This window comes from Typha latifolia, chromosome 8 (assembly GCF_019914945.1).
Source record: "Typha latifolia isolate L0001 chromosome 8, TyphaL0001v2, whole genome shotgun sequence".
NCBI classification, from domain to species: Eukaryota; Viridiplantae; Streptophyta; class Magnoliopsida; order Poales; family Typhaceae; genus Typha; species Typha latifolia.
The window spans coordinates 7,307,319-7,325,845 of record NC_133093.1 but is presented as its reverse complement, the minus strand read 5'-3'; the positions used below and the strand labels follow the sequence as shown (position 1 = coordinate 7,325,845).

Sequence of the window (18,527 nt, the reverse complement as noted above, 5' to 3'; positions counted from 1 at the left end):
ATTTTCTTCAACCCACAAGGGAGGGGAAGGGCCGACCCAAACTGCGGCTAAAGCATCACCTCTAGCAGTGGTAAAGGCCTCTTCATCTCTATAGACTAAGACCACCGTAGTCGCGGCACGAGAGTGGCGGCCTAGGGACAATTCCCAAGCCATCTTCATTTGGTCGTGATGGAGTCTCTACCACCTCTACAAACCCAGACCGTTGCAACCGCTATGCCAGAGTAGCCGCTAGCGATAGTTCCTACGTCGTCTTCCTCAACCATGGCGGAAGCTAGGGCTTGAAACTCTACTTTTCCACTAGCGGCAATCTAGGTCCCCGTGGTCTAAGCCACCACCCTTGGTCTCCTCACTAGGACCTCCACACCCAAGCCAGCTCAACGGCAGACATGGAAGACAATTGGCAAACTGCCCGTGACGGCTCTTCTCGCTACAGCAAACCTAAGCACGCGGCGTCGAGTTCGGCATTCTAGCTACCATCAACGACCACAATTAGCTTTCCACTAACTGACTACAAGTCCATGGTAGACTCTATAGCCACCGACAAGCATTGGATGGCTGGGTGCAATGCCCTTCTTCATTCCAACCTTTATCAAGCTTTATCTCGCCGAAGCGCCGCCCATTGTTCACCCCCACCATAGTTTCACTAAAGTAGGGCTAGGGGTACTAGCAAGCTCAACCTAAGGAGAACAATCTCCTCCCACTATCGCATGCTGGCATTCCACCACTACATGCCGACGTTCCACCTTCACATGACGGTGTTCCACCGCAACAAGGATCAGCCAAAGGTCGGCTACCGATGGCCCATGACTGAACGTAGCCACCATCGACGCCCATGCAACCTTTGGCGGTGCCCCTAGGTCAAAATTCTTTTAGCCCTATGGTTAGGGTTAAGGCATTTGAATACTTGAATTTTGCGAATTGATTTGACCACCTCATGTGATTAAGTTTTGGACCAATAAGTGTGACCTTGGGTCTAAGTATGAGCCAAATGACTAGTGATGAAAAAACTCGGTAGGCCCATATGCAGCCTGAGCACAACATGAGCTAGACTCGTGGGCCTATGTCCACGTGACTAGCATTGATTATGAGATCGCTTGGCCCATGGTGATAGACCATATCTTGGGATCCAAGCTCAGACCGTCAAGCTTGATTTCCTGAAATTCTTTAGAGGAGATCCGCTAGAGTAGACCTACCTAGGGAGTAATTTTTTATGTATCATGGCTTGCCCAAGCAGTTGAAGGTCTAGCTCGCATCATTCCAATTAGAGGGCGTGGCAATTAGGTGGTACTAGTCAGCATAGCAGAGTCGACCATTTGAGTCTTGATAGGTTCTTACTGACATGATTTGTACTCAGTTCGGTCCAGCTTAGTACGGGGACTTTCAGGTCATGTTGAGTAAGTTGACTCAATCAATAATAGTTCAAGCTTACTAGGAGGAATTCGAACGGATATGCAATTGGGTCCCCAATTAATCAGACTTAACCCTAAAAAACATATTCATCAGTGGGCTCAGGCCTGACATTTAGGCTGAGTTCAAGGCCTTGAGGCCTACTACTTTTAAGGAGGCATTTCATTGGCGATTTTGATAGAGCCCAAGTTGGATCAGCTGAACCAAATTCGCATAGAGAAGAGAAGAAAAACGGCCCAAGCTTAGGGCTCATAAAAGGTAGCCCCTACCCTAGCCCAGCTCGCACAAACGGCTCAGTAGAATCAATAGTAGATCACGTGCCGATTTATACCAAATCTACTTCTACTATGATGATCGTTTTACCTATGGCTGCAAGTGCAAGCATCAGCCGACTCACATCATGTTCTTAGGCAATTCTGAAGAACCTAAATCCTTTGATTAACACGATAGGATATACAAGTACAAGGACGTAAATGACTAGTCATTTTGAGTACAATGTGTTGGAAGCATGACGAATTGTTATGATCTGACCATAGGAGTCGAGTCAGCTAGGTTGAGTTAAATAAAGTTTAGTCGATTATATTTGCTTATTATCTTTAATTTTGAATTAAAGCAAATAATCTGTATATGGATTCAATCTGCTATGATTCTACTCTTATAAATATGAGTGGTCATGGTTCATTTAGGATTATCGAATCTTAAGAGAAATATTAAGTTAGCCATTTCTTTTATCGTTATTTACCTTTTAATCTTAGCCGTCAATTTTCTTAAGAAAAGATCTAATTAGAAAACCCTACTTCCTCTGTCAAACGCTAGCCACCATCACCCTCCAGGAGCTACCCTACATACAGTCGATCTCCACTATCCTACGGCTAGCCCACCACTTTCCAATGATTGCCAAAACATTGGATATTTATAATTTTATGCAATTTTGATCTTCCTTTACTATTTTATTTTTATCTTTTCACCCCAATCTCGGAATCATGTTATTCCAAATCCAAAAGATCCTTAACTCATGAGACAATCACTCATTAAAATATTAGAATTTTCTTACGAATAGATCGGTTTAAATCTGATTCATAATAGTAAAGTAGCCATATGCCTATGTTAGGCAAATATTTTAAATTTTTAATCATTTGGCCTTCTATGTCTTCTCCCTCCATTTTTTTTACTTTTTTGTTTATACTTTTTGCATTCCCTCATTTTTGGTAGAGCTCTTCTTATTTATGAGCTGAACTACTAATGGGCGGCATGGGTCAGCCTTTTGGAAGCCTACATATTTTTTAAGCCGGATGGTTGAGTTCGGCTTTCAAAGTAATAAGCAGCTCAAATTCAACCCGACTTGAAAGACTATTATGTTTGATGGTGCCAAGCCAAGACCCAAAATCGACCTAATTTTTTTAGCTCAAACCAGGTTCGATTCATCGCGAACTCTAAATATGGTGGGTATCCCACAGGATACCTATGTATTTTTGCTTCTTTTTATAGGAATGTATTTATTGCTTTTTTTTAAGAAATATATTTTTGCTTTACCAAATGGCAGCCTGTTTATAAATTAGCTGATAATGTGAATGAGTGAATCAGATGGCAATTTGTAAAATGAACCTTATATTAAGCAGGACAAAACAAACCGTCTTATGAAATGAGTGAATAACGACCCAAAGTTTCAGATATTTACAAAGAAGTCCCTCTCTATCTTCTGTTTCCGTTAGCTCGCATATTTGCTGCATACTTCACTCCTAAACCCTTTTCTCCTCTTCCACACCATTTCTCAAAACCCTAACCCTAACCCTAAAACTCCTCCTCCTCCCTCCTCTCCACTTCCCCCGGACCCTTGAAACCTCAGAAGACATGGATGATAGCCTCTACGACGAGTTTGGCAACTACATCGGCCCCGAGATCGAATCCGACCGCGAATCCGACGCCTCCGGCGACTCCACCGGAGACAACGACTCCCCCGGTGGCGGCGCATCTCCCGAAGAATCTCCCTCCCCTGGCCCAGCCGCCGATGGATGGATCACCACCGGCGCCGCTGACGACATGGACGTCGACGCCGCCGCCAACCAAATCGTCCTCGCCGAGGACAAGAAGTACTACCCCACCGCCGAAGAAGTCTACGGCGAGGGCGTGGAAACCCTAGTCATGGATGAGGACGAGTTACCCTTGGAGCAGCCCATCATCAAGCCAGTCCGAACCGTCCGATACGAGGTGAAGGATTCCACCACTCCCGCCTCCACCTACGTCTCCACTGACTTCCTCCTCGGCCTTGCCTCAAATCCCGCGCTCGTCCGCAACGTTGCGCTCGTTGGCCACCTCCAGCACGGGAAGACGGTCTTCATGGACATGCTGGTGGAGCAGACTCACGAGATCGAGACGTTTGATGCGGAGAGCGAGCGACATATGCGGTATACGGACACTAGGATCGATGAGCAGGAGAGGAAGATTTCCATTAAGGCAGTGCCGATGTCGCTTGTGCTCGAGGATAGTAATGCCAAGTCGTATCTTTGTAACATCATGGACACGCCGGGGCATGTTAATTTCTCAGATGAGATGACTGCTGCTATCCGGCTTGCGGATGGGGCTGTGCTTGTTGTTGATGCTGCTGAGGGAGTGATGGTACTATTTCTTATTTCTCCTTGCTACAAATTAAGCTAATTTTGCATCTTGTTCATTATCTCTGTTGGATCACTCGTTAGCACTGGTGATCAGAGAAACTTGGAGAGGAATAAGTGATATAACAACATTGTAACTTAGGATCATTGATCCATATAGGTGTGGCTGATTCATATAGGAAATTTGGAAGAGTTCTCATTACTAAAGAGAAAAATGTCAGAATTGGCATAGTAATGGGAGTATGTGGGAAGAAAATAAACAGAAGTGTGGATAGAAGAAGAGCAGTAGGGACCCAAAAATAACAAACTTCATTAGTCTTTTGAAATGGAAATTGATTTTCAGAAAATTCTATCAACTTAAGCTTTAATTTTAGGGCAGGGATGTCAAATCGTTCTTGATTTGAGAACAGTCGAACTCGGCTTGTTGCTTGAGATGAGAAGCTCACTCTCAACATCTAGCTTCCATTCTTCTCCTCTGCATCCTTGATATCATAGTTGCATCTTCACTTCTAATTTTCTCTACCTATTGGAACGCCTCGTCCTTCCCTTTCCCCCTCATATTGTCGTTTGTCACTACATACGGTCTTGCACTAACTATTCTCCCACTTCTTGGCTTGTGATTCCAACTCTAGTCCTGCAGAACCATAGCTGGGCTCCATCCTTGGGTTGTGTCTAATGAACCGACTTCCAATATGGCTTGGTCTCAAGCTTGGCCAAGATTGAGCTATTTACTTCTCAACAATGAGCCTATTGTGATTACTAGCTGAGCAATCTGGGTTTATTTCATTGTAGCTCTACTTGTGCCCCTGTCTACTTGATAACTAATGAAGTTTTGCATTTGGACCCATTTTATAAGGGAAAGAGCCAAAAGAGGAAGATGCAAGCATACAGATTGTTTAGGGGTATGGATCCATTGAATTAGACATGTCTCTTCCCTTGTTGAAGTATGTTGTGCCACATACAACCTATTTAATTGAAAATCTTTCTTGCTGTGTTTCCAACTTTCCATTTTGATCCTCATCAATCCGACTACCTTCCAAAGTCCTATAATTAATCAACACTAGTAATGGTATTAGATTATCATTATATTTTTTTTGTTGAATTAGAATGTAATAATAGGAACCTAGGACTATATTACAAGTTTATGTTGGACTCTTACAAAATTTACCAGGTTTTGGTTAGATTGAGCAAGTCAATATATATAACAAAAATTGAGCTGGAGAACATGTTTGAACAAATTCTCTATTAAAAGAGGATTTCCATCTGCAGTATGGCTTCCTTTTGTAAGGTGATTTTCCATTGTGCACTTGAAGCAGTCTAACCAAGTATATTTCCAATAGAGAAAATCTTCTCTTTCTAAAGTTTCATAATGTTTGGTCTAGAGTGCAAATTGAGAAAATGAAAACATTAAATTGAATTAGTAATATCTTTGAAAATTCCTTGACAGAGGATTGTTATTGTAGAAAAGGTTTTGAAACTTAGTATCGTGATCGACTGTATCAAATCAAATTATTTTTTAATTACATGGAATTCTAAATATTATTAAAAAATACTGAAATTTACTAAAAATTTAGAAAAATAATAGAAAATTAAGAAAATAAAAATTAGTCTCATTTAAAGCCTAAAAATTAAAGAAAAAGTTTACTCAAAATCATAATGAATTTCAAGCTGAATTTGATAAATTTTTGTGCTCGTAAATTACTAGTGCTAAAGTGAGATCCTTTATGTTCATTGTTATTTTGCAGCAGTAAAAATAGAGAGAGTGGGCAAGAAAGTGGGAAAAGAAATGAGAAAATATAAGATTAAAAAAGAAATACTAATATGAGTTCATCAAAGTATGGAGTAGGCTCATCAGATCAGTTGTCAGCTCAGAGGAGCTCAGTGAAATGTGGGTGAGAGAAGAGTGTGTATGTAAGAGATAGAGGATAAAACTGATAACTTGAAAAGGCTAGGGACATCAATTACTAACATCTCTTATTCTCTTAGGTTAGAATTATTTTAGATTCGACTTGAATCTTTAAAATATTTCGTTTTTGTCAATCCAGCCGATATGACTGATCCCAAATTGATAGTCACTAGACTGGTTTCGGGTTAGGATCGAGATTGATTATGGCTAATCTCTATTTGGATCAGCCGATCTGACTCGGGATCAGCCAATTTTGGGAACCATGATTATAGTAGAAATTCTATTCTTATGACTAGCAGTTTTAGATGATTTATGCTTCTGTAGAAGCTAGTTGCTTCGGTATTGCAACCAAAAAAAGAGCTGCTTCTCTTCTTCACCTAAACATACATATGCATATGCATAGATCATTTACAATATAATGGTATACAAAGTCAATTGGTATAGACGAAAAATCGAGATTACTTCGATTGAGACCAAATAGAGCCCTTTAAGCTTAGGTAATCCGCAAGTATTGAAAGAACAGGTGATTGCGGTTCTTTCTAGTCAACCTTTCATCACTTTTTGAAGCAGAGGCAGTTTTAGATTAAGTTGTTGAAGTAGAACTAGCTTCACTACTAGCATAGATTCTGTCAGTCAAGAAACTGATCAGCAGGTACGAGGATAACAAAGACAGATATTTTTACAATATTGAGTGGGAATTTATATGTGTTGTAAACTTGTAATAGATGGTAGTAATAATTTTGTGGAATATACACATTACCTCTCCGTGGTTAGGCTCGATTTTAAGTCATCCGCTTGACCTCTCAAATTAAGCACTTTACCCCTCATACTCGGTACCACATTGCAACAGTTAGATGCCCATTAATGGAAATACCAAAAGATCAAATTACCCTTTCAAATTATTTTACAGATAACTATAATTTTTGTAATCTCTCTTACCCTCTTTTTTCTTCTTCCCTCTTGCCTCCCTCTTGATCTTGTCTGCTACAAAAACCATGCATACACAAGCCATTCACGTTTAGGTTCATCCTACTAATGGTGAAGAAGTCTAGAATGCCTTAAAATTGTGTTTTATAGTTTCTAAGGGCATTTGCCTATTTGGGATAGAGTTTCTGACGAGATTATTTGGTGCCATTGTCCCACAATGATTCCAGTAGTCGCACTGTTATATCTGGATGAAAAATCTAATGGTTGCAATATGGTACAGACCATAAGGGGTTAAGTGCTTAAATAGAAGGCTCAAGAGGGCAACTTGAAATTAGGGTTAACTATGGGAAGGCAATATGTATTTTAATTTTGCCCAATTATTTAATACATACTGTTGTCATATCTCTTTCCTTGGGCGTAAATGGAACAAGAAGATTTTTCAAGAATGCTTATGTTTAAACTCTGAAGATATAACTTCAGTATATCTGGCAAGATTGTATCCCTTTAGATGTCCAAAGGCATTATTTATGATGTCCTGCTTAATTATGCTTTATGGGCACATCTTTTAAGAAACATTGTGTTGTGCTGTGATCAAAATTTCTTGCCTGATAATGTCATTCATACTACTGACACTCCACTTTTGAATGGACAGGTGAACACTGAGAGGGCTATACGCCATGCAATCCAAGAAAGACTGCCTATTGTTGTTGTGATTAATAAGGTAGTTTGAGTTTCTCATAACATCTTTTGTTAAGTCTACCAATTTCAAGCTGAATTCTGCAATGACCTTTTCTGTTTTCTTTTATTTATTTATTTATTTTTATGCTTTTACTATTTCAGGTTGATAGACTGATAACCGAGCTTAAGTTGCCTCCAAATGATGCTTATTTTAAATTGCGACATACATTGGAAGCAATCAACGACCTGATCTCTTCTTGCTCCACCACTGTAGGGGGGACTCAGATGGTGGATCCTGTGGCTGGAAATGTTTGTTTTGCAAGTGCAAGTGCTGGATGGTCTTTTACATTGCAGTCATTTGCTAAGTTATATGTAAAACTTCATGGTATACCATTTGATGCTTCAAAGTTTGCATCACGCTTGTGGGGAGACATATACTTCCATCCTGATTCTCGAGTCTTTAAGAAGAAGCCTCCTAAGGAAGGAGCTGATAGGTCATTTGTTCAGTTCATTCTTGAACCATTATATAAAATCTACAGTCAAGTGATTGGCGAGCACAAAAAGAGTGTTGAGGCAACTCTTTCTGAATTGGGTGTGACACTGAGTAACACAGCTTATAAGTTGAATGTGAGGCCTTTACTTAGGTTGGCTTGCAGCTCCATCTTTGGATCTGCCACAGGCTTCACTGACATGCTTGTCCAGCATATACCTTCTGCCAAGCATGCTGCTGCAAGGAAGATAGCACACATATACTCAGGTCCTCAAGATTCATCTGTTGTGGATTCCATGAAGAGTTGTGATCCCCATGGGCCCCTTATGGTTAATATTACCAAACTCTATCCCAAGTCGGACTGCAGTGTCTTTGATGCTTTTGGGCGAGTGTACAGCGGTACCATACAAACTGGTCAGACTCTACGCGTCCTTGGGGAAGGGTATTCTCCTGATGATGAAGAAGATATGACAGTTAAAGAAGTCACCAAGTTGTGGGTTTATCAGGCACGATACCGTATTCCAATCAGTAAAGCCCCTGCTGGTTCCTGGGTTCTAATTGAAGGCGTGGATGCATCAGTCATGAAGACTGCAACTTTATGTCCTTTAAATATGGATGAAGATGTATATATCTTTAGGCCCCTTCACTTCAACACATTGCCAGTTGTAAAGATTGCGACTGAACCATTGAATCCTAGTGAGCTGCCTAAGATGGTAGAGGGCCTTCGCAAAATCAGTAAGAGTTATCCTCTTGCTATTACTAAGGTGGAAGAGTCAGGGGAACATACTATCCTTGGGACAGGTGAGGTATATCTCGATTCCATAATGAAGGACCTTAGAGAGCTTTACTCTGAGGTGGAAGTTAAGGTATGGTTATCTTCTTTCTATGCATTCCCTCTTTTATTCACTGCAAATGTTTGTCGCAGAGTTGTTTACGTCAAGTCATCTATTTTCATTGTTATTGCAGGTGGCCGATCCAGTTGTGACTTTCTGTGAAACAGTTGTTGATACTTCTTCAATGAAGTGTTTTGCTGAAACCCCCAACAAAAAGAATAAAATTACTATGGTGGGTTTTTTTGTTATTTGTTGCTTTTTGACTGTTTAATATTGTTTTTACCACTGTGAAGTTATCTTTAGCACATTGACTTTCTATTGAGCTTCATGCTTGCTTTCTACACAAAATGTAGGTTGCAGAGCCGCTTGAGAAGGGGCTAGCAGAAGATATTGAGAACAGTCTTGTGAGCATTGATGCTAAACAGAGGGACATAAGTGACTTCTTCCAGAAACGTTATGACTGGGATCTTCTTTCAGCAAGGTCAATATGGGCTTTCGGACCAGATAAGCAGGTAAAAAATCATGACTCCTGTTATTTGTTAATTGAGTGTTTCAGAGAGATACTCTTAACAATATTATCATCTAGCATCTCTTTACCATTGTTAGATCTAGCACCAAAAGGAACAATTACATTTACTGTTTTGAGATCTTTTATGGAACTTCAATAACTGGTATTCTTTATTTATCGTGCAGGGCCCTAACATTCTATTAGACGATACCCTTCCAAGTGAAGTAGACAAACATCTGCTGAATTCTGTCAAGGACTCCATTGTTCAGGGGTAGAGAGATTTCTTCAATATGAATGAATTTTGGAGCTTTTAGATGACTTGTTCTCTAATATGTATTTGTTTCTTCTTTGCAGATTCCAGTGGGGTGCTCGAGAGGGTCCCCTTTGTGATGAACCCATTCGAAATGTAAAATTCAAAATTTTAAATGCAACAATTGCTGCAGAGCCGTTGCATCGAGGAGGTGGGCAGATTATTCCCACTGCTCGCCGTGTGGTTTACTCAGCATTCTTGATGGCTAATCCACGTCTTATGGAGCCTGTATATTATGTGGAGGTTGTGTGACCTACCTTTTTTTTGCTAACAGGAAAGGCTGTTGATTACTGTTTATTTTTTAGCTTATTGTATTATTAATGGCCTTCCATGTCTAATTTCAGATCCAAACTCCAATTGATTGTGTCTCAGCTATATACACAGTGTTGTCCCGAAGACGTGGACATGTAACAGCAGACGTCCCAAAGCCTGGTACCCCAATATACATTGTCAAGGTTCAAGCCCGCTATGAATTTATTCTGTGCTGCTCTTTAACAAACATATATACAGTTTTTTGTTTCTTCTTTTTTTCCCAACTTGGACAATACAAAACTGTGATTACTGAGTTCTTATGTAATTCTCCTTTAATTTTCAGGCCTTTTTGCCAGTAATAGAATCATTTGGATTTGAGACGGACCTGAGATATCACACACAAGGACAGGCTTTTTGTCTTTCAGTATTTGATCACTGGGCCATAGTTCCTGGTGATCCTCTCGACAAAAGTATTGTCCTGCGGCCTCTGGAACCAGCGCCAATACAACACCTTGCTCGGGAGTTCATGGTCAAGACCAGACGCCGGAAGGTTTGTCATCCTACATATGGAAGGTGCCTGTCTATTTCTCTAGTAAGTCGGTCTTGACATAATGCATGGTTCTTTATTTTAGGGTATGAGCGAGGATGTTAGCATCAATAAGTTCTTTGACGAGGCTATGGTCAACGAGCTTGCACAACAGGCTGCAGATCTACATCTGCAAATGATGTGATTTATGACTCAAACTGATGTATAACATGCCATATCTTCCATATGCAAATTCCTCAAAGTAGAATTCTACTCCTTTTCTTCGCTGGCCTCAATGCGATGAAGATACTCCAAGTTGGCCTGTTCTTTTTCTTTTTCGTTTCCTTTTGCTTCTCTCCTTGAGTGTAAGTTATCTGATGATCTTGTATGAAAAAGGCTCGTTGCATATCAAATATCAAATCATATACTGCTGAATTCTTTTGTCCCAAGGAAGATGCTACTTGGATTTTTCCTCATGTAAAGCCTTTTTTGTCGTTGCCTTGTTTAATTTATTGATTTATTCATCATATAACTGGAACAGATGGCTAAATTTGTAATTTTCCAGATTTTGTACAGTCCCTATAACGAAAAGTACTTTATCAAATAAAGAGAGGGAAAAAGAACATATGTACTAAAAGTTCATTTCACAAAGCTTATTGCTAAAATTTTTGGGCTCTGCCCCATAAAGTTTAATTAAGGAACTGCACTCTCTTTTCCATGAATAAACTCCCAAATTTTTCGTTACATAAACTGAAAGGCTTGAATCAATATTATTGTCAGCACATTGTAAAACAAATAGAACATGAGTTATAAACATGTACTCAGAATGGTATGCAAGTTGATTAAACATTTTGTCTCAGCAAAAATTCTTCAGACTTTTATGGCGGATGTTTCGGTGTCCACATGACCTAGGATGACAAAATAACGAATATCACAGAATTTTCAAAAGCTGGACTTCAAAAATCAGTGGTTCATTTGCATGAGATAGTAAGCTCCTCCGCGGGCCAAACTGTGAAAGCAAACGGATGCATATAAAACAGTGGACGACCAAAATTTCCAACACTATAATTATAGTCATGCATATTGAGGTAAAGCTTGTAGTTAGTTATTGCTGTTATGACTATTAGTTCTGAGTACTTGTATGGATTCAGAAGTAAAGCATGCTCCTTTACCAAGTGTCAAGGGGGACGAGAGCAATGTAAGGCATACCTCATCTGGAATTGGCTTCAAGGTCTCATTGATGTAGCCTGCTTTAGGAGGTATCAGAGCTCTCCTCTTACCTGCAAGATGGTGGCCAATATTAATAAGCACATGTTAGAGAGAACAAAGAGAATTGGATATCAGAGCATAAGTAAATCTAGCAACGCATAACTTGATTTATAACACAAAGTGTAAGAGTACATCTAAGTATGAGAGAGGAGATTTTACATCTTTCTTAATTTTCTTTCAGTTTATGAGGGATAATTACTTCCGGGTAATGTTCAGTTTGAATTAAAAGATTTGATCTTTCAACAATCTTCTTTATAATGAATTTTAGATTTATGAGACATAGATTCACCCATGGTTCGAAGGATCAGCCATACCCGATCCCGATTCACATGTGATCCAATCAATAGGATCAGCTGGGATCAACCGATCCCGATTCAAGCTGATCCTCTTTCACTAGTTTCTCTCTCTTTCTCTCACTTTCACTATTTCTCTCTTTTTCTCTCTACCATAGCTATTATCTCCGACGCAAAAATCTAGCCCGGGCAAACTCCACCGAGGCAAATCCAATTCTGATGACCTCAGTTATGTGATTTTTTTTTCTCTCCTTTTTTTCACTGTAGTTTTCTTCTTCTCTCTCTCCTTCACTATGGCAGAGTTTTTTTTCTTTTTTTTTTCGTTTCTTCCACTCTTTCTCTCCTTCATTACAGTAGTTTTAAATAAGTCAGTACTTTTTTAATTTTTAGGTTTTATATGTGAGTAATTATTATTTTCTCATTTATCAAAATTTTAAAAAAAGGTCTATATTTTTAAATAATATTTAAAATTTTATATAATTAAAAATAGCCTGATCCGATCCGAGCGGCCAATACAATTGATGTATATTGTTTTTTCAAGAGGTCAATCCCAATTTTAATTTTTCAAACCTTGGATTCACTAAAACCTGAGCATTGAAAGAACTGTGAGCTGAGTTCTATGGTGGATATATAAAAAAGTAAGGGTTTAATGGTATTGACTAGAGATGATTCAATCCGACACACTGAATCATTTAAACATGATTTTAATTTGTTAGCTCCCATTCAAATAGGTTAAGAAGGTCTTACTGTCTTTTCCTGCAAGTAAAACAAAGTGACATCTTATCAATGATCTCAATTCTAGTGGTCCTAAGCAAACTAAGATAATATCAACCAAAATTGTTTTTGGTTACAAAAGGCATTAAATTTATTATTCATCTAGTGATTTCAGTTAACTCCCTTTACAGTTTCTGTTTTTCTTCAACAAGAGAATTAGTTATTACCATTAAATATAGTACAGTGCCAACTTCCAACAGCTGGAGATAAAGCAAAAATACACTTTTGTTTCCTTGGAAGTGTGACAAATATTAGTAGCTGAAAGTAAGTACAGTCTGATCCTTGATATAGAAAATATTGTAGGTAGCATGGTGCTATATAATCTTTATATAAGTACCTAACTTGATGATGTTTACTTGAGTCAATAGAAATGAATGGCAAGAAGGAAATGAAAAGTAGACAAGTCATATAGGAGAAAAGGAAGAATCAATATATGTGCAAACTCCTCGGAAAGTTCGCCTCTGAACCAATTTTTTCTTGAAATAAATCCATGCAGAAATGGTAATCATGATTCAAACCACTGAGATATAAGTATGTCGAAAGTACAAACACTTTTCAGACAGCATGGCCTTAATTCTGCAACTGCTTTTAGAATATGCTTGAGTACAGCCAGGACTGAATGATGCTAACAATTATAATCTACATGTTCAAGAGTTTACCTCCGACCTTCATTCCAACTAAGACGTCTTTCAAACCCCGTATTGTCTGTGCAAATAGTTCAATGAAAGTAGAATTTGAGACAAACATAAAAAATAAGTGTACATTCAATAAAAACATATTAGCCTTTTCTTCCTTTAGAAACACAGAAGAGATTATTACATAAGGATAATAGAGAGAGAAAGATATTACAGAAGAAGATAAGGGTAATTCTTGCTTTGATTACAAACAATATGAGAGGGAGAAAAAAGCTACTAACCTCTTTTTCATCCAGAGGAAGTACAACTGGCCTGCTCTCACCACTGAATTGGTCTACCGTGCTACATAGAATTCATGCCGAGTATGAGAGTGAATAATTGCATTTCACCATAGGACTTTTCGTTTTTGGAGTTCTATCTTTTCAAATATATTATCCCAAGACTATATATGTATAAAGCTTCATCTTAATATATGTTTTCTACCTATGCACAAAATAGCCATTTGAGCGGCGGCAGACATAGTTCACTTTGACAAAATCACCTTCACGTGCTTCTTGCCCTTCCCCATCAACAATATCTTCAAAGAAGAATTATAAATACAATATCAGCTGATGCAATGAAGTCATGCAGTTGAGTTCTTTATAAGCAAAATAAAGCAACAGTTACATATTCAAGTATAAATACAGTATAGAATTAGCGATTACCTTGAAATTTTACTCCACCGTCTAGATTTTGATACCTGAGTACTTCAAGACCAAATATAAGAAATTTTAGAAAATAAAGTAATGAACTTGCAACAAAATAGTTCCTTGATGCTATTCTCATAACTAAATATGCTAACAGATGACAGGGAATAGCAAAAAAATAATAATACCAGAAATAACTAGCTTATATGCTACATAATCAACATTACCGAATAACATCAGGATCTTTTGCCTCTTGTAATTGCGCAGAACGAACTGGATTAGCATAAGCTATTGTGGAACCAAGACACATAAACTCTGAAAGAAATATTCTCCTAGATAATCTGCAAGATGCTTCCTGAGCAAAACCACAATGGAAGTCCTTCAACCAAATTTTCTTCGCTTCCCACTTACTCATAGACCTATTAAATTCAAAAGTAAAAAATCTCTATTCATCATCTGCAGAAATTTAACAAAGGGAGTCGACGATTGTTACAATGTTCAATAGCTAAAGGTAATTCCATCCATAGGGGAAAAAGAAAAGAATAGAAGCAATAGTATTGTAGCTATCAAATGCTACATTTGATTAATCTATTTGACCCAGTTGCTTGACAGCAAAATTTACTGTTTCTATCAACATTATTACTACCCAAACAAGCCTAATGTGATTCACTAAAGAAACAAATGTAAGATGAGAAACGAACCCCTTATGTAGAATGGAGTGGCATTCAAGCTCTTCTTCTTTGGAGCCCTTTTATTTTCTGTTTTATAGAAGGATACCGACTTCATACTGATGCAGCTCCACTTTACTTTTCTCCCACTCTAACTTATGAATCTAGGTTTTCCGGATAATATGTAGAAATGTAAATCAAGAACCATACTAAGAAATGGAAGGCCAAATCCCTAAATAAGAAGTTCTCTCTTCTTTGCCTAGAATATTCTCATGGCAGGGTTTTTACAATTGTCTAGACACGATTTTATGGAGTCCGAACTACAATACACCAAGAAGGTCTGATGTTAATTTCTCTTTAGCCAATTCCTAGCAAAATCCACTTTTTTCTGATTTTCTCTTTATCCAAGAACTAGTTCCACCCTAATTTCATACAGAACCAGACTCGGTGAATGACATCTACGACTAATCACTAAAAATTATCAACTCTTCAAGCTCCATAGGACGAAATGAAGTAATAGAATGTAAAGCCAATGCATTACAGAAGGTGGTCGTAAGAATAGTGGAATTCACAATATGCATGCTGTCAATTGACTTGTCCAACACAATATTAAATGATTTCCATGAATCTTATCTACTTCAACGTCCACAGAATTAGATAGAAAAGAGGAATACTATTAGTTCTCAGTGCTCTATCTTAGTGAATAAAGAAACAGAAAAAAGGAGGGGAAAAAAAGGAAAAAGAGAGAAGCTAATATATCTTGAAGGACCAATCCCAGATGAAGTAATCCCAATCCCAATCCCAATCCCAACTAAAAGCTAATAGAAAAGTTCTACTCTTTAAAGCCTCGTCTTCCAGAGGAAACGAGTGAAGGAAGAAGAAAATTGTGCCAAAATGAACAAAAATTCTGACAAGAGCATGAAGAAACCAATTGGGCAATTAGGCAAAGGAAGCATCTTTACAGAATTACCTGGGAGATAAGGAAGGATAGCTCATTGGAAGAAGGGTCGTTAGAGTTTTAGCCTCCATGGGGAGCGAGCGAGAGAAGAAATGAATTAACGAATAGGAGAGGTGAACGTTGGCCTTGGCCCGTAAGGATCTGGGATATATATTATGAATATTATCCTGGATATCTCCAATAAAAAAGATAAATATTAGTTATCGGACAATAACTTCTAGTTAAGCGTAAGTAATTTTCCAATTTAGCCACTTATATGAAAAATTGAATGTAATAGAGTAAATTGCTTAAGTGTTAGGGTAGAAATTTTTATATAAATCTTTAAATTAGAAAGCCACTTATATTTAAGAGGCGTTTTTTAGTTTAATAACTTATCTAAAGATTTCTCACTTTAAACTTAAAAATAGAGATTAAATACGGTTTTATTAGATAATTTGTGTTATTATGTGAGAAAAAAGAAAATATATTTTATATTTTATATTTTATATTTTATTAGAATATTATAATATCTAGGTGATAGTAAACTCTGCAATTAGTTCATACATACATAGTGGTAAACATAATTAAAAGAATGATTTAAACATCTAATTGCTTTCTTGCACCTCCAACTTATAATATAAAAATCACATAACTAATCTTTTTATTTTATTAATTAAAATTATGCACGTTTTTAAAAAGAGTGATGCTTGGCTTGGCTATTATTCATATATGTAAGTAAGGTAGACGAGCAACTCTTTCTTGAGCTTGAATTATTTTTATAAAAGACACAATATCTAGGAAAAAGTTATTCACATAATAGTAAATATATATATATATATATAAAAGAAAATTTTACTTTTAATACCTATATCCACTTTATATTTCTTTAACTTGCAAAATCAAACTGAACAATCCTAAAATACCTAGATAAAGTGAAGAAATTGGTCACAAACACTCTATATTTAACTTTTGTTATTGTTTACACCTTATCCGGGTATTTATTCTTTGACCCCCTACATTTTATGCTTAATATCTCAAAACACTCTGGTTAAATTTAATTTGACAATAGTTAATAAAATACATAATATTTTTATTAATTTTGAATGTAAAAACTTAAATACCTAAATACCCTAAACAAATAGTAATCTTCTTCCACATTCACTCCTTCCTCGGTAGATTAACACCCTAACACCGACCACTATTCTCACCTCCTTCGTTAACAAACCAACAATCTAGCATTGGTCACCACCTATGCCGCCTTCATTCACCGACCAACAACCAGGTGTTAGTCACCACCTTCGTCTCCTTTAACTAATAAATAGTCAAGCACTAGGCACCATCTCCACCTAGACTCAAGGTTAATCATTCTCTATCTACCACTTTAGTTTTCTAGATTTATTTTCTCCTACCTCTTTAATTGTTAAAAATAGAGATGCTTGTGAAAAAGTTAGAGTTGGTTGAGAAGATGATCGGATAAAAGTTTATTATATTCACTTGTGTAATAGTTATATTAATAATTATAGTGTTATTATGATGGAAACTTAGGTAATAATAATGCAAATGAAAAAGGATTATGTCACTCCAAGTCACAATAAAAATATTACAAAAATTGAATTGATAACACTCCAAATATCGAACATCCAAAATTTAGCAAATTTACCACTAAAATTTGTCACAAATTTCAATTTTGAGTATTGTAGGCTTTAATTCAGATAATATTACGCACATATAATATTACACATTTTAGATAATATTTCACATATTAAAAATCAATCAAATCTACTACATAGCATTTCAAATAACATTCCAAATTAAAGTCACAACCAAGATATTACAAGTATACCAACATGTTTTAAACTATGTCTAAGTAAAATATTACAAGTATGTTACAAGATTTGCAAACATCTTACAATCATTTTTTGATTATATATAAACAAACAAAAGGTCTCAAACTTTTTGTCTAACCTATAGATAGGAAAAGACCAACATGAAATAGAAGGCCTCTAGCTTTATATTGAGTAGTTGACAAAAAAAATCAACAATTAATATAAAGCAAAACATCTAAAACTTTCTGTCCAACCAACAATTAATAAAATAGCAATAAATGCACATTTAATATAATTTAATTTTTAGAGATGTAAATAAATACACATTATAGATCTTTTAATTTCTATATTTATCTATAGTGTACTGCATAAAAAGATGTGAATAAGTCTTCCTACTCCTTTTCCACGACATCTCTCACCTTTACTTGATCTCCCTCTACTACTTCTCGGATCTCCTTTTGTTGAATTAGATGAGCTAGTTGCACCAATAGATGGTTATAGAATATTTATAGACTAATTCTTTGTAATCTCTTTTATTGTAATCTACCACATAATAGTAGCAACATTTCTTAGCTAGTTTCATCACGCCTATATATAAATTTTCTTCCTTGAGGCATTTGATCTTATTCTTTTTAGTCATCTTTTTTAGTCTTGCCATTCCCTTTTGTATAATAAACATTGCATTAATATTTTCGGCATATTTTTTTATATTTTTCTATGTCATGATATTATCAACATAGTTAAAAATTTATCTTTTAAAATTTAGGATGACAACAATTGCATGCACATAAGGGAAACCACAAATTTTGTCATCTTTTGCATAAGTATTTTCTTGTATCTAGCAGGACTATATATGCCTTCATTGTCTTGGATCTCTACTTCTTCATTGGTTGATCTAATGACCTCTTTGTATTTTCAAAAGTCTTTTTGCTCACCAATAAAATATATTTTCTACAATTATTCATTTTTAACCACAAAAATATATCTAAT

The 18,527-nt window shown here is 36.9% G+C and overlaps 2 protein-coding genes across 2 annotated transcripts; one reads left to right on the top strand and one right to left on the bottom strand.

Moving 5' to 3' along the window:
* Positions 1-3,114: 3,114 nt before the first annotated feature.
* LOC140793887 (110 kDa U5 small nuclear ribonucleoprotein component CLO-like) lies at positions 3,115-10,923 on the top strand. The gene is made up of 10 exons (XM_073145652.1): positions 3,115-4,023; positions 7,505-7,573; positions 7,693-8,886; positions 8,987-9,085; positions 9,207-9,365; positions 9,547-9,632; positions 9,716-9,914; positions 10,016-10,126; positions 10,267-10,473; positions 10,556-10,923. The coding sequence occupies exons 1-10, from the start codon at positions 3,259-3,261 to the stop codon at positions 10,652-10,654; spliced, it is 2,988 nt and encodes a 995-aa protein (XP_073001753.1). The 5' UTR covers positions 3,115-3,258; the 3' UTR covers positions 10,655-10,923.
* Positions 10,924-11,137: 214 nt separating this feature from the next.
* On the bottom strand, positions 11,138-15,841 carry LOC140793886 (peptidyl-prolyl cis-trans isomerase FKBP16-1, chloroplastic). Its single transcript, XM_073145650.1, has 8 exons — positions 15,745-15,841; positions 14,334-14,525; positions 14,125-14,159; positions 13,904-13,997; positions 13,702-13,762; positions 13,445-13,490; positions 11,659-11,729; positions 11,138-11,458 (listed from the first exon to the last, which is right to left on the bottom strand). The coding sequence occupies exons 1-8, from the start codon at positions 15,801-15,803 to the stop codon at positions 11,381-11,383; spliced, it is 636 nt and encodes a 211-aa protein (XP_073001751.1). The 5' UTR covers positions 15,804-15,841; the 3' UTR covers positions 11,138-11,380.
* Between the last annotated feature and the right edge of the window lie 2,686 nt (positions 15,842-18,527).

Excerpts from the sequence above, each read along its gene's own strand:
- LOC140793886 (XM_073145650.1), bottom strand. The coding sequence starts at position 15,803 with ATGGAGGCTAAAACTCTAACGACCCTTCTTCCAATGAGCTATCCTTCC. Across the intron at positions 14,526-15,744 it reads TATCCTTCCTTATCTCCCAG|GTCTATGAGTAAGTGGGAAG; the intron begins GTAATTCTGTAA and ends TGAATTTAATAG. Across the intron at positions 14,160-14,333 it reads AAAGATCCTGATGTTATTCG|GTATCAAAATCTAGACGGTG; the intron begins GTAATGTTGATT and ends TGAAGTACTCAG.
- LOC140793887 (XM_073145652.1), top strand. The coding sequence starts at position 3,259 with ATGGATGATAGCCTCTACGACGAGTTTGGCAACTACATCGGCCCCGAG. Across the intron at positions 8,887-8,986 it reads ACTCTGAGGTGGAAGTTAAG|GTGGCCGATCCAGTTGTGAC; the intron begins GTATGGTTATCT and ends TTGTTATTGCAG. Across the intron at positions 9,086-9,206 it reads AAAAGAATAAAATTACTATG|GTTGCAGAGCCGCTTGAGAA; the intron begins GTGGGTTTTTTT and ends CACAAAATGTAG.